The 16,782-nt window shown below is 39.2% G+C and overlaps 1 protein-coding gene across 1 annotated transcript in view; it reads left to right on the top strand.

Annotated features, from left to right (window-relative positions):
• LOC122794902 overlaps positions 1-16,579 on the top strand; it is a 2,498,277-nt gene extending 2,481,698 nt beyond the window's left edge. Inside the window, exon 18 of the mRNA XM_044063498.1 lies at positions 16,422-16,579. Coding sequence (XP_043919433.1) covers positions 16,422-16,579 — 158 coding nt within the window. The remainder of the gene's footprint in view (positions 1-16,421) is intronic.
• The last annotated feature ends 203 nt before the right edge of the window (positions 16,580-16,782 follow it).

The following is a 16,782-nucleotide window of genomic DNA, read 5'->3' on the forward strand; positions in this document are numbered from 1 at the left end:
GCAGAGTGTTCTCTGTAGCTTTAAACCATGTCTTGAAACTACACAGATGTCTGTGTTCTCCAGGATGAGATGATGTTGCAGGGAGTGGAGTTTTTTTGTTTAGAGTCATGGCACTGAGCAGTAATACCTTTACATTATCCTGGGTTGGTTTTGCTATATTGGAGGTTTATCAGGTTGACACTGCATGAAAAAGGCACTATGGGAGTGTTCAAAGTTTCAGCCAATATATGAAATCCTAAAATAGACTGGTGCAGGCCCTGTCTAGAGAAGAAGCATGATCTGTCACTCATATCCTCCCATGCTGACATATATTGTATCCCCTTTGAATGACACCAAAAACTAAGCCAGTTGTTAAAGTCAGTTATCTTCTTCTTATGTTATGCTGTCATCCTTGGAGATGGTAGAATGATGCTTATTGCTAGGCTCATGCCTGCATGGGACACACATCCCAAAAGCTCCATCATGTCTTCATATAACCTAGAGAGGCATGTATAAGGTCATTTACACCCACGTATACAATGACAGAGTCATACTTGCACTTGTGGTTCAATGACCTGAGAGAGTGTGTGTGTGTGTGCGTGTGTGTGTGTGTGATCTGTCAAATCTTGGCCCCTGAAAGGCAGTTGACTGGGATTCTGTCATTGCTTAGCTTAGTGAGTGGAACATCATTCTGTCAAATGATGGAGTCTCCTGTAATTAGAACATTTGTTTATGTGGAGCTGTGCTTTATGGACTTACTAGTTGACATATGTCATGGTAGAAGTTGCCTTGGTAGAGTGTTTGTGAGGTTGCTGAGGATTATTCATTTTGTAGGTGTATCAAAGAGGCCTTGGAGGTTTTGGTATGAGTCTCAGCATATGTGAATCTTTGTGCTTGGTCTTTAGTGTGAGTGGTATGTAAAATTTAGTGCTGTGTGTTTCTGACAACCTGTCTGGTATGTGAGAGCCTTGTTTTCATTGACAGTGTACAATTGCATCTCTTGCACATGCTTTCTGCATAAGAATTCCATGGTTCTTGGACTTCCAAGATGGCTGCACACTGATCAACAGCTTAATTTCAGCTCTCCTAGTGTGAAAAAAGAAACTGAGAGATAAGGGCCAGTAACTCTGCCAGTTTTAGTACATTCAGTTACTGGCTAGTAAGTGCATTGCATGGATGTCAGCAAAGAAGAAACTTGAGAGCCTGAATGAAAATCAACTAGAAAAATATGAGGAGAAAACTCTTAACTGGAAAGAATACTGCAGCTGTAAAGCAAAAAAAAAACAGTTCAAGTTCCATCTTTGATGCAAGACATGGCTTCCAGTAATCTAGTTGGGGAAAAGAAATACAAGTGTGCTCAGAGCTGATTAATAAAAATGAAACATTGAAGTATATTAACTCAGTTAACAAAAGGTCTGGAAAAAATGGCAGAAGCTTTAAACAGATATTCAGATGAGCTGAGAAAACTGCAAAAATTAGAGGTCAACATGAAGAAAAGGCTGGCTGAGTATGACACTGCTTAAAAAGAGATGTTTCAAAAAATGGTAGAATTAGAGGACAGAGCATGTAGGGAAAATCTGAGATTTTCTGCTGTACTAGGGAAACTAGAAGGAACAGACTGTATTAATGTTATTAAGGCACAACTAACCAACTGGACTGGTATTCCACAGCAGGAGCTGTCAATTGAAAGGGCACACCATGTATGTGCTGCAGATCTGGCCAGGAGAAAGCAGCCAAGACCTTTATTAGTAAAGAGGCAAACCTGCCAGAAGAAAGAGTTGATCTTCTCAAAATACTACAGCAAAACGGCAAAGTATTAAAGGTTGGAGATGGTATAGTGTTTGCGAAAAATGATTATTTACTGTACACCAGGCAAAGGACAAACACATTTTTCCAGTAATTGGGGAATGTCGAGAGTTGGGTGTGAGATTCAAGCTGCTGTATCTAGCTGTCTTCAGAATATTTTTCCTGTAGGATCAAAATCATTTTTTTTTGCATAACAGACTAAGGAAGAAATATAAAAATTTGTCCAACAAAAAGTGAGCCATCAAGCAGAAGGGCACTCTGCTTCTCATTCTTCTGATAACAAATCCCAAGGAGAGACTTTGCCAGTGAAACCTTTTCCACCTTGTGCCAAAGGAAAATGCTTGAGAGACAGAGAAATGACTAATTGAAGAAGTTGACCATTAGAATCAGGAGTACCTTGGAATTGAACCAAAATCGGGAGTTGGGAGATGGAGATGAACAGGAAGAAGACCAAAAATACAGAAATTGCTGAGTAAATATGAGACGGCAAAGCACCCACCACATTTGTGAAATGCGGCTGTATAAAAATAAGTGGAATGAGTGTAACTTTGTTGACTTTGATAATGTTGAAATATGTGGGGAACAAAAAAGCATTTGCCTCACTTCATATCATAAATCTTTGGAAGGACTGAGGAGGGGGGGGGAGGTAACTGTAAGTAAAACAATTTCTGCTTTAACAGTATATCTATAAAACATGTCTCAATATAAATTGTATATTTCATAGTAGAGTGTTTTTAGTTGTTCTGGTATGTGATAAAGTTACTAAAATAAGCAGAAGCCTTTTTTCTTCTTTCTCTTGTCTTCTTTTTTGGTATTATGAAATGTAAGCATTACAGTGCAAAAAGAGAAGAAAAGCATGTATAAGTTAATAGGATGTCATCTTGGGTTGTTGAGGTGGAGATGAGGTGTAAAATTGCTCAGATCATAATATATGTAGAGCTGATATGTTTTCTCTTACTTTTGCATAGGCGAATATCTGGAATAAGACCATTAGCTTAATTTAATAAATGTTAAGTGGAAACAAGTAAATGTAAAAACAAAGGATATAATGAAAAGTTTTCATTTAGCAATAAATGTTTGAGATCGTCTGTCAGACTACAGCAGGAGAGTGCATTTTTCTTTTTTCTCTTGCCTTTCCATGGAGACAAGCTGATAATAGGACAGATAGAACACTGGTAGCTTCAAGGCTAAAAGTTAATGATTTTTGAAAGCATGCAGGTTGTTTTCACATTATGGGTGGATAAAGATAAAAATATTTTTACATTGAGGGATAAAGATACAAAACACGCACATATTAGTTTAAATAGAAGCACAAGCAATAACGTCTTAGCGTGGATAACCTCAATATCAGGTTAATCAGAGCCTGTGTTAGCAGATGTCTGTGTGGTACAAATGTTCCTATTAGGAGGGTTAAACTTAATTATTTGAAGATGTACATAGTTATGTGTGATTGTGTTAAGTTAACAGATTGTGGGGGTGTTTGTTTTTTCTTTGAGGGCTTTTTTTAAACATAAAAAGTCATGTAAAATATGATATAGGTTCCAATATTGTTGATAAGAAAAGAAAAGAATAAAGGATTAACCTGCCAAATATTAATGGGTACATGTATCACAAAACCTGGAAGTAGATATTTCAAAAAGCAGCCATATATAATGGGAATAACAACAACTTACCATAATGGCAGCATGTTCCATTGTATCTGGGAATGTGAATGGTCTCACAGGTATAGACAAAAAAGAAAGATTAGCTTAATTATGTTAAGAAATGCAAAGTGCAAATAGTGCTAGAGTAGACACATTTGGAAGGAACTGAGCATGTGAATTTGATAAACAAAGGATTTCAGGATTGAGATTTTTCAGAATATCAGGGACAAATGAAAAGAGAAGTACTTTTACTGATTGCTAGCAGAACTTCAGTAGTAGTAGAAGAGAGCATAAAATATAATAATGACAGATTTGTGGTAGTAAGGGGCTACTTCCAAGGGATGAGGATTACACTGGCATGTATTTAAATTCCACCTAAAACTGCTGTGGTCAGCTTTCATTAGGGATATTACTTATAGGTGGGGACAATAATTTGATTTGCATCAAGGAGGATGTATCTGGGGAGTCTAGACAGGAAAATATATAACAAAAGAGGGTATATTTCTGAAGAAATTTATGAAAATATTTGGTATTAAAGTAAATGAAGCAGAGACTGGGTCTGGAAGATGAAGATCAACAGGAATAAAACTAGCAACTCAGAACTGACAGATAAATGTGGGATTACAAAGCATTGATTATATTTGCTAAACATGTCAGAACAAGGAAACCTGGAAACATTGGACTTTTTTTGACTTTGTTAAACTTGTAGAGGACATTAAGCATATGCCCTACTTCATGCCATTAATGTTTGGAAGCACATGTAGGGTGGGAGAGGAAGGAAACAGTTAACTGTTAAGTAAAACAAAATTTTGTTCTTAATAATAGTGATCTGATGTTGTTAATCTTCTTTCCATTCATCACTGATGGGTTCGGTTCTGAGCCCTCGGAACCGAGTCACCCTTATTACAAAGCTCGCACCAGCCAAAAAACTCTCAAGCTAAATTTCTATCCAGAATACCCTTCTCCCTGTTACCCCTGATCTCGTATGCCGCATAGCCATAAAGCTGCTTTTCAGCCGAGCTCTCAGCTAAGAGGAACTTTATTTGATATTTGTGTATAAAACTTTGGATATCTTCCTTTTTTGTAAAGCGAATAATATTTCTAGTCTGTTTTCTTCTCTCAGACCTTGTTTTGTTCTTCTCTTTTCTATCCATTATTACTGTTGGTAATCTTTCTAGTACCATTGTTGGTACAGCCTTTCCTCTCTTACTCTTGTGGTATTCCTTCAATATCATAGCTGGCATTTTTTCCTCTCTTTCCTGTAGCCTGTTAGGACTGTTTTTTACTAAGGGGTTCCTGTTTTCTCATATCGCTGGACTGGTACAATTGTGACTTTTTTGAACAGTAGTTGGGTTATTTCTTTTTCTGACTGGTTATAATGTTGGCCTGTGGTTTCTCTATCAAGATGTTGGATAAGAAAGGTACTTCAGGCTTTAAGCATTGTACTTCATGTAAGGGCAAGTTACCTAATAGTGATTCTCACGATGATTGTGTATACTGTTTGGGGGTGCCACACCTTTCAGTGCAGCCTCCTTGTGACATTTGTCATAGGTTGGTACTAGGCTATCAGCCCTAGGGCCTATACAAGCCTAGCCATAACAATTCCCTGGCTATTTCTTCCCACACTATTTACTTCCCTGGACCCCTGTCTAGCAGGGCGACTGATGTGATCCCTGGGGTGAATTTCCTTTCTCCCATCCAATCGTCAAGGTTCCTTTTGAAGAGGACCAAAGAGGCACTTTGGTCAGAAACAGTTGCTTGGTGCCAGAGCCATGGGCTCAAGCTCAATGCCAAGAAATGTATAGTTATCCCCTTTGGGAAAAAACATGTATCCATGAATTACCATATAGGTGGCAGTACACTAAACACCGAAAGTTTGATAAGAGACTTAGGGACACAGGTGGACAGTGGTCTCACCTTTGATAACCACATCGCCACAACAGTCAGGAAATCCTTCTATGTGACACACCTCATCACTAAGGGCTTTTCATCCAGAAAAAAGGAGGTCATTGTCCCACTGTACTCATCCCTCATTAGACCCATTATAGAATACAGTGCCCCGTTTGGTATGTACCTCTCAAGACATCTGCAACAACTGGAAAGGCCACAGAAATACCTCACAGTCAAAGTTTCAATCAATGCATTCTTAATTAGCGCAAAAATAAACTGATACTGAAAGGGTTACTTAAGTCTCCCTTTTCAGAGGCCATTTCTGCAATGGACATCTCAACCCCTTCCACTAAGGCCAAAAAGAGGTCCCACTTGGTTCCCTCCTCACCATCGTGTGATCAGGGTAAACCAGTCAAGCCAAAGGTCCCAAAGCAGTCTTCGGAGCATAAATCTGTCTCTAAATTCCATCTTACTCAGCTCCGAGCATCTCAAAACATTCAACACCAGCACCAGTTTCAGCACCAGTCCTGCCTCCAGCACCGATTATAGACCTTACCATGCCTATTTTGACTTCAGCATCTGCAGCCACTTCAGCACAGGGCACACCTTTGAAACCTTCAACACTGACGTTTGTGGAACAGACCATTTCGACTCTAAGTGCCATTTCGGCACCAAGCGTTTTACCGACTAAACTACAGTTGACCCCATTACTCCCAGTCTTGAAACTGGAGACTTCAGTGCTGGCAGACCTTACACCACAGACCCGATATTCCCCTTCTGTTGATCCATTTCTGGGCCATGTGTATAGCCCATTCATTGAATGACTCCCCAGCCAGAGTATCCACTAGATCCACCACGAGCCTGACAGAACACTATGTGGTGCATCTTCTGGACCAGCTTTTGGTAGCCAGGGGGATACCCACACGTTCTAAGGCTCTTCCCCATGCGGGACTTGGGTCATTTTCTTCACTGATTCCATCTTACTCTCCTCCTTTGACCATTTCGGTTCCAAAGCCTTCTGCTCTGACATCCTCCTTGGAACCCATTTCCTCAGCGCCAGTAATGCACCTCACTCCGGCTCCGAGTTTGTCTCTTTGGTCCTCGGTTCCTGCGGAACCAGTCCTTCCTCAATTTGGGGATTGGGGGGCAGACTCTTTGACCCAGGGTTCAGAGCCGTGTTTCTCCTGTGTTCCATCCTCATTGTCGATAGCATCATCCATGCCGATCCTGTTTGAGGCTCAATCCATGGGGGTGGGTTCTTCAGAGTGGGGTGTGACCCCGGTTCTGAGGTTGTCTTTGTCAGATCTGGGCTCTCATCCCTCTTAAGGTGAACCTGGCCCCGCGATGGAGAGGGCTTTCGCTTTTGGAAGCACTCCTGTGATGTCGGAATGCCAGTTTTTGCTCCCTGAGCTAGAGTTGCCACGCCCCCCCCCCCAGGACAACAGGCAGAGAAGCCACAGAACACCCTTGTTCAGGGTACCTGCTCTTCCGAGTTCTACTCAGAGGCACCCACTGAGGAGCCCCTTCAGAGAAGGACGTGCAAGAGGAAGTACATGGACTCACCCGAGGAGTCTTTGACAGAAGACATGGATTATGATGATGGTGTAGGGGTCCCCACAGTCACCTCCTAATGATGTCTCCTTCAGAGACATCCAGGAAATGGTAAAACAGAGAGGTAACTGGAAGCCCTCCAACCCTTCCTGTGAGAAGTCCGTGTTCCTGCAGGCTTTTCACACCCAGCCTTCTACCTCTTGAGTGACCCCTCCTGCAGACAAACTCATCCAGCTCGTTATGCAGTGTATGTGGAAGAATCCTGATTCCATTGAGGCGATTGCTTGGAGACCTGACAAAATTCTTTCCCCCTCCCGAGGAGAACCCACATTGGTCCAAGGGGTTACCAGTCGATACTATGGTGGTGGTGGTGGCCACTAAAAAGGACTTGCCTAAGGAAAGTCCCGCTGTCCACCCGCCCAATAGTGAGTCCCAGATGGTTGACAGACTTGGGAAGTGAGTTTTTGCATCAGGGACCTTTGCTATATGGTCCCTGAACTATTTGGCACATTTTATGAGGCTCCATAGAGACTTGATCTCTGAAATCTTTAGGACACTCACAGGACAGTTGTCTGACAAGGTCAGGGACAAAGTGGCCTTGCAGCTCGCAACCCTGGAATCGATATCCAACTCATCCATGAGGTTGCTTTCACATGCGACCAAAGGGGTGGCCAGAGCAGTGGGTTTGGGCATTGTCATGAGATATGCCCAGATGTGCATTTCTGACTTCGCAGACCCCTTCAAGTCTTCCTTTTTAAATGCTCCCATTGACGCATTGTCCCTTTTTGGCTCCAAAGTGAAGGACACACTAGCCAGGTGCAAGCAAGATGAAAAGACCCTGTCTGCTGTAGGCCTACGGTTTTCCAATCCTCAACGTACCTTCTCCAGGAACCAGAGGAATGGGAAATTGTGGCACAAACAATCTCAGGGTCCTTTCCGTGCCGCATGTGGTGGTGATACCCCCAGGGCAGAGGGGTAACATTTCCGGAAGACACCCCTACAGAGGTAGAGGTGGTCCTCGTTACCAGGGCACCAGGGACTCTTCCTCTGGGCAGCCTTACTAGTGCTCCTGAGCAGCCCGATTGCTTACCTCTCGAAGCAGTCAGGGGGTTGTTTCACTCTGCACCAAGCTGCCTGGCATTCTATTACCACCGATCGTTGGATGCAGAGTATCATCACCAGAGGTTGCACCATTCCCCTTTCTTTTCATCCAAATCTTCAGAGAAAGCTTCCCGATGTTCCTCCCAGTCAAAGGGAAGCAGCAGCTTCAGAAATAATAAAGCTGTCTCAAAAAAGAGTCATCCAACCAGTCCCACCAGACCAGCGAGGATCCAGATTTTACTCAAGATTCTTTTTGGTGCCAAAAAAGACAGGGGACTGGAGACCCATTTTGGATCTCAGCAGCTTAAACAAGTCTGTCCCCCAAGCCAAATTCTGGGTGGTCACAGTTCAGTCCATTCTTGCTTTTTTGAGAGAAGGCAATTAGATGTGCTCGATAGATCTCTGGGATGCATATTACCACATCAAGATGGACAAATGCTCCAGGAGTCTACTTCGCTTCCGGCTAAGGGGCATCACAGCTCACTTGAGACTACAAGAGTTTTGGATGTTTCCATATTTGGACGACTGGCTCCTCACTGCCTCTACCGAGCATCTTCTGGTAACAGCACTGCAGTACGCTCTCTCTTTCTGGAAAAATTGTTGGGAATAATGATACATTGGGAGAAATCAAACTTTACTCGTACACAACAAATAGAATTCATTGGAGCAGTGTTCAACACCCAGTCCTGTCTAATTTCACTCCCAAACCACAGAATCCAATGTTTTTGAGGCTCCAGCTCAGAGTGATACTCTGTCACACAAAATTTTCGGCAAGGGAAGTTCTTTAAGCCCTAGGTTCTATGGCAGCTTCGATTCCAATAGTGCCTCTAGCAAAGCTTCATGTGTGGATCCTTCTTTGTCAATGGTTCCCAAACTATTACCCCCCTTCACTACCAGATCTGAATAACCAACTCCTGCAAACAAGACCTCCTTTGCTGGATGAAGCCAGACACAGAACTTTGGAGTTGCCCATTTCAGTCCTGTCAGCCCAGAGCCATTGTGACCACAGATGCTTCCCTGATTGGGTGGAGACCAGGGAAAGACAGTCTAAGGCGCATGGTCTACCTCAGACGCCCACCTGCATATTGATGTTCTGGAACTGAGAGCAGTGCTGTTAGCTCTGCAAGCCTTTCATTCGGCTCTCCCTTCTGGGACAATTGCAATCCAGTCAGACAACATGTCAGTGGGCTGGTATATCAACAAGCAAGGAGGAACCAAATCCTACCCCTGTGTTGAGAAGCCATGAGAATTTGGCAGTGGGCGATAGCTTCCAACCGCTTTCTGATAGCAACACATATCCTGGGGAGCTCCAACGTAATTGCAGACCAACATCATTCCTTGTAGTGTAGTGTACTCTTCCTTTACAACTTGTATTTTGGTCATACACAAAGCAGTTACAGTGTAGGATGATTCTATAAGATGTCTGAAAAAGTTGGTAGGTAATACATTAATATTAACTTAGGAACTATTCTTTCTAATTAGAAGATAGGTTTTATTATGTTAGTAGCTAAAAAGAAACAACAAAGAAAAGGAAATCAGGAGGTGATGCCCCCATTGAGGAAGTACATGACATGATGAATGATCCTTGGAGCTAAAGGCAATAATCTAAAGGAAGAGTACACTACACTACAAGTGGTCATTCTGGTATCACCTAATAAAAGCAGAGTGACTATATAGGACTAGAAAAAGTCTATAGTATGTTCTGAAATGAGTTGATCTGTCTGCAGAGACATTGTTGACTTTTAAAGTCATCTGAGTTCTTAAGATATTTTACAAGGAATGATGTTGGTACTGAGGGAAGAGAAGAGAATGAGAGAACTGGGATGCCTTTTTTTATATTTACTACTCTTAGTGAGTAGTAGGATGGCTGTATGAAAAACTGTAATGTCAGTTAAATGGTAAATTATCATCTCCAGTTTTGGACTGTGACTTATTTTTAAAAATGAAGTAAACTAGATTGAAGTTAGAATATGTAATAGCAGACAGCTGCTGAGGTGGTACAAGTGATGTGCACTATGCATGTGGATTGCACAGTGTGTTGCATATCGTTATTGATGTTTGTTGTTAATTATTACCTGTTTAAAATAAAAAGGAAAACAGAAAACATTTTGCACTTTCACTTTTGCATTTAATGTTGTTGAGGTAGATTATTTCATAATATTCTGACACTGATTTGCGCTAAGGTATACTTGAAAAAATATATATATATATTTTTTATATAGTTTCTTATAGGGTCATTAATGTGTGATTTCAGCATAGCAACTGAGTGGCTTATGAACGATACATGTTCACAACTGTTGTAAGTGACTAAGTTGACTATGAGAAAGTATGTAAATACTGTTGGTTTGCTTTATTTTGGAGAATGAACCGGTTGCAACCCAAAATGGTGAGTCTGTGGCATAGTGACTGCTTACGTTTTTGGACAACTTCCTTTCCTTATATGTTATCTTTTGATTGTCTGCAGCAGGGTCTGATGATGTATAAACTATACACATGAATTGATGCCGACAGAGTTTATAGTCATTTAGAAGAAAACTCAATTATGGCTGTAGAACAAAAGGACAATAAAAGAAAGAAACATGGAATAAAGGATCATTTGTTAAATAAAGTCATAGTGGAGAACTGTAAAAAGGGAAAGAATCTGAGTATGGCATGGATTGACTACAAAAAAGCATTTGATAGTATCCCAGATTCATGGATAAAAGAGTGCTTAAAAATGTATAGGATGCACCCTACACTAATCGACTACATTACAGTGACCATGAAACAGTGGCAGACCACTTTGCAATTAAGCCATGATAAAGGAGAAGTTATTACCCCAGGGATCAAAAATTCAAAGGGGGATATTCCAGGGTGACTTCTTGTCGCCACTGCTGTTCTGCCCTTGCCCTTAACCCATTAAGCTGTCTACTTAACAGTTTTAGGCCATGGCTACAATCTGGCTCCTAGAAAACAACAAAGTGTAAAGACTTCTCATCTTCTCTTTGTCGATGTTTTAAAACTGTATAGCTGATCAGATGAGGAACTGAAAGCACAACTGCAAGTTGTCAAAACTTTTTTCAGATGATATAAGAATGTCATTTGGTCATGATAAATGTGCAAAAGCAACCTTTAAAGTAGGATAACTGCAATGCCAGGAAAACATCAGTGAGGGACAAGAATGTGATATAAAAGAACTTGAGCAAGAGAGAGTGTATAAATATTTGGGAATTGATGAAGGATCAACAATAAAACACAAACAAATGTGAATAAAACTTAGTAAGGAATACTTCAGAAGACTTAAATTAATCCTGAAAACAGCACTGACATCTAGGAACAAAATCCAAGTTATAAAACAATTTGCTCTTCCTGTCCTAACTTACAGCTTTAGAGTGATTGACTGGCTCCAAAACATGCTGGATAGATAAGAAAACAAGAAGGATGCTTCATGCTCACCAAATGATTTATAAAAATCAGTGCATGCCAGGATTATATATTTCCCATTCCGAAGGAGGGATGGTCCTACTTGTAATTGATTATATGTATATATCTGCAATCGTGGGACTCCACACATATTTGCTGACAAAACCCAAACATAATGAAAGTTTTGAAACATGAAGAGAGTAAGTCTAAGATGACTTCTGTGCTTAATGTAGCAGAAGTATGTCGGCGTCAAGCAGGAATGGCAATCAAACCAGACGTAGATAAAAATTAGGCAGCAACTGAATGAGCCAAAAAACAAAAGAAAGAATATAAGGTGAAGGATAAGATGAGATGGCAAGAAATGTGGAAAATGCATAAATGTATTTGCAAGTATAGAAAACTTTTGAAAGAACCTCATGTTGATCAGGAATGAACGCAGGAATGGTTAAGGAGAGATGAATTCAAACCAAGAGATGAAAGGTTAACATTGGCAGTCCAAGATAATAGGCTACGTACACGTTGGTTTATAAAGTCCATTGAACATGTGGGAGAAACTGACAAATGTAGGTTTTGTAAAACCAAATTGGAAAGAGTTGCACACCTCATGGGTGTGACATACTAATGGCAGAAGGACTGCATACTGAAAGGCATAATAATGTGGTGAAAGTTTGCACCGGGGATTGTGCAAACATTATAGTATTGAAGTGGCTGAAAAACACTGGAAACATGAGCCACAAAGCATCATAGAAATTGAAAAAGTCTACATCACATGGGATCATCCATTTCCAACAATTCAAAAGGCAGATGCTAGAAAACCGGATATATTGGTCCAAGAAAAGGCAAGAGTAGCACTGATCATTGAAATTGCCACACCCAGTGAATACAGTGTCTTGGGTACAGTCATAAAATGTTAGGATCTGCAGGCAGAAACGAGAGCAGTGTGGAAGAAAGATACCCAGACAGTTCTAATAGTAGTAGGAGCAAGTGGTCTTATAAAAAATAATTTACAGTCATATTTAGATATGTTATCAATACATGTAACTCCATACGAATTGCAGGAGTCATTACTGGACACATTGCAGGTGCTGAAAAGAGCACTTTTGGCTAACATCAAACATTGAAACAATACTAATTTCATGAACTTTGATCGTACTTTGACTTAGGAATAAGGTCCATTCCCGTCATGGTATTAGAAACACAAAAGACTTGGAAAAATTTAAAAAAAAAAAAAAAAAAAGAGCAAGTTTTTTTGAATCTGGCCTGCAGACTTGCACTTTAACTTTTCATTGTTTTGACACAAACTTGCAAAATATAAATTTCTTCAGAGCATTTAATGAATTTGGCAGCTGATGTTTTTTATTGAGAAGCCAATATGTATTTACTCACAAGAGCTACCAAAGAATAGTCCAAGAGGTGTTTTGTCAGATTAAGAGAGTGAATTAATATGGAAGTTTCTGAAGTCATGTGCACTGCACTAATAATTTACATATTACTGTTTTAATATATGCGTTATAGATGCAAAATCACAGTACCTAAGCCTTAGGATTGTGCATCTATAATAGAGTATAAAAATACTCCCTTTACATTGTATTTTTTAAAGTTCATTTAATAGCTTTCATAAATACTTCTACCTTCCTTGACCTCTTAAAAAAACATACAACATACACAACAGCATTGTCCATTCCATCCCTCACATGTAGTCCTTCTTTTGGTACTCATAAAAAAAGAAAAAGTTGGACAAAACTGATGAGTTTTAAATGCTGTGCAAAGAAGTCATACTGTATTGAATCACCTGTTTCTTGACAAGGAGCACATTTTCAAGCTGTTCTGATTATTTGCAAGTTGCAGAGTTTTCAGATGTTACCCTCAACATTTACTATGTGAATTGCAGTCAGACTGCTGTTTTATTAGCTGCAAGGAAGCCCTGAGAAGCATAGAATTAATCACCCTGATGTCCGTAAACATTAGGATGCCTACTGAATATCCCAAATGACATCCAAACCAAAGGATAAAAAAGTCACAGAGACAAGCAGTTCAGTAAAAAAACTACAAGAAGTACCAAGCCAAGATAGTCTTCACTGTCTAATACCTTAAACATGCTGCAGTAGAAGCCTATGGGATATATGCAAATTAACCATTAAGGACATAATGTTTCAGCTAAATGGCATCTGAATGACCATGACTTTTTACTTTTTAATTCTTTATGGGTACATTCAGGCCAGTAAAGTTAAACCTCACTAGCTGTATATCTGTGTGTTTCTGCCTTTTTGACCTGATTTTGACAACATAATTAGTTTGCTTTATTGTATTTTAATTTAATTTATTCCTCTCACTAATCACAGCTAAGCTGTGTTTAGCAAGAGGAAACGAGATGACAGCCATTTGTTTTTTTGTTTTGTTTTGTTTTCATCCATGCGTCACAACGGCAGTTTGCTGGCACTGAGCAACGACTTTGGGATTTTTTTGGATGGGGGGGTGGATTTATCTGTACGTTTAATACTCTGTTAAGAGAACATTCATTCTCTAATAGAATATATTTGTATGCTCTGCCCATTAATTAAGAAGACACTGTACAGTAGTCAGAAGTGAACAAAAGAGCTATTTTTCATTAAATACCCTACAACATATGTAATTATCGTCCGCAATGTAGTAAACAAAATTCAGACTGAAAAAGGAAGTCCATTTAATAATTGCAGTAACATACTTAGGAGTATGCATGGTACCAATATTACATGCCTTTAAGGTGCTGTTTCATAAAATCCCTGAAGCATGTGCAAGCGTGTGTGCATACGTGTATGTGTGCACATATATAGCCATATATGTATGCATATAACTATTTACGCACACACACACACACACACACACACACACACACACACACACACACACACACACACACACACACACACAAATATATGTGTGTGTGTTTGAGCATAAATGTATATGAGTGTGTGTAGATGCATGTATGTGTATATATATATATATATATATATATATATATATATATATATGTGTGTGTGTGTGTGTGTGTGTGAAAGCCCAACATTTGGTCAAAACTTTCATTCATTGAATGGCAACTGATCGAGCACAACTTATCAATCGATTGCTGATCAAAAAACTCACAACAAAATGTCCTCCATAACCCCTGTAATTATATATATCAGCTGCAAGATTGCACTACAGAGGGGAAAGGGCAAATTCCCTGAAACCCCACTGTACAGCTGCATGTTCGATCAGGTATGCTGACAGTTTTGCACTTTTGACAAACAGCAGCCACGTGTGTGTGTGTGTGTGTGTGTGTGTGTGTGTGTGTGTGTGTGTGTGTGTGTGTGTGTGTGTGTGTATATGTATATATATATATATATATATATATATATATATATATTTATATTTACACATGTATATGTGTCTGTGTATTTATAAATGTATTTATATGTATGTATATATATATGTATGTATATATATATATATATATATATATATATATATATATATATATATATATGCATGTTTATGTAACATGCACACATGTATGTTTATGCATATATACTTACATACACAAATATATGTTTTATACTTGGGTTAGTTGAGTGTGGCTTAGTTTAACATCTGTTTTGTCAACTTGCTTTGGTTGGTAGAACTATTGGTCGACAGGTGTGTGATGAGATTGACATTCCCTGAGGTTGAAGAATATGCCCTTACTCTGAGGATTTTACCGTCTCACAGTTAGTGTATATAATTAACAGGGAGAATGAGGGCTGTAGGGGACTTGTCCCCTGCAAAAAAAAAATTGTTTTTGAGTTTGCTTGTTCGTGGTTTGCTCAAAGGCATGTGTATTGAGCTGTCATCATTGCCAGTGTCAATATTCATGACATCAACACTTGGGCTCTTCAGTGTATTTAACTATACCCATATATAGATATATACATTCAGAGTTTTGTATTTTTGCACTATACAGAATTTGATATTACTATGGTTAATATATGAACTGGAACTGCCATCATAGCAAATGCTTTTATGGTGTAACTCATTCCTTTACGTCAGTACACTTCTAGCATTTTATTTTGTTTAGTAAAGAGTGCCACCATTTTATTCCATTAGTCTACTTCAGTGTTTTTGGCTAGGTAACATGACTTTTCAGAGGATTGTGTGTGTGTCAGAAAATGAAGGAATAAATATTTGTCAGACTATCCAGTATTTGTGATTTGCCCTTCTTACAGGCATCTGGAGATTTGTTTGAAAAAATTACAGTGATAATGCTGTAATGAGGTATGCACTTTTTTAATATTTCGGTTGACCTATATTTTATTTTGTATGTATTTTTTATTTGCTTCATCTCATTTGTTCAGTTTTTGACAACTGAATATTAGTAATTTGAATAATTATGCAACTGAAGTTATGCACAATGCTGGATCTGTCATTTCTGCTATTTTTATATAATACTTTTTTCACTTTGGGTGACGTCTCACTCCAGCAGAGTTTTAATGTCATAGGACTCACATATAGCCAAAGAAAATGGTTTTACATGTAATGATAGTTGACAAACTCTTATTTTGAACTAACAGTGAATAATTAGTTAACATTTTGTTATAAACATCTGTATCCAGCATGGAGTACCTAATGCAGGATGCACAAATTTGTCAACATTGTTGAGTATGGGATGTCATGCTTTTTTCATAGTTTCACTCCTGTTAGTTCAGATTCATGCTAAAAATCCCATGTGTAATTATCAGTGAATAGTTGTGGATTTTCCCAGTCCATCTCCCAAATTACTCTTTGCCAGAGTAAATACCACATTTGGTTTCCTAAGAAGTAATACAGACTGAATGGGGTCTTTCAAGTCAGTGAAGTGCAGCAAATAAAATGGACCATAGTTCTTTGTTTGTGATGATTCGTTGCACATTTATGAGTTAGGTCCTTGAATAAGTTGTTCTTTCTGTAGTGACTATGCCTGTAGTTGACAATTATCCTATGCTTTGTACAACTTACTTCTTTTTCATATGCTGTAGGGCTTGTATGTTTCCTTAATGTTTTTATTGTGTATTTTAGGTGTTATAGCACGACATCCCCTGTATTATCCCTATTTAAAGAGAGCTCTAACTGCTGAGGTTGTGGAAGAGTATTTCAAGCATCTCCTGCAAAAGGAACCCTCAGATTCCTGTTTGGTAACAAGGCACGTTCATTTAAAACACTTTTTGTTAGTCTGACATTGAATATAAAGATTTTTATATTAAGATTAATTGCTGTCTGTTGTTGGTTCCAGTATTTGCCATATACAGTAGCATGACTCCACATATAAGGCATTATAAGCAGTGCTGTACTTGTCTGATTTATTTTTAGGTAGTAGTCTTTTTTTCACCAGAAATGCACCTCACCTAATATGAGTTAAGCGTGCCTTCCCTGTCCTTGA

This window comes from Protopterus annectens, chromosome 2.part1, assembly GCF_019279795.1.
Source record: "Protopterus annectens isolate FY-2018-M chromosome 2.part1, PAN1.0, whole genome shotgun sequence".
Lineage (NCBI taxonomy): Eukaryota > Metazoa > Chordata > Ceratodontiformes > Protopteridae > Protopterus > Protopterus annectens.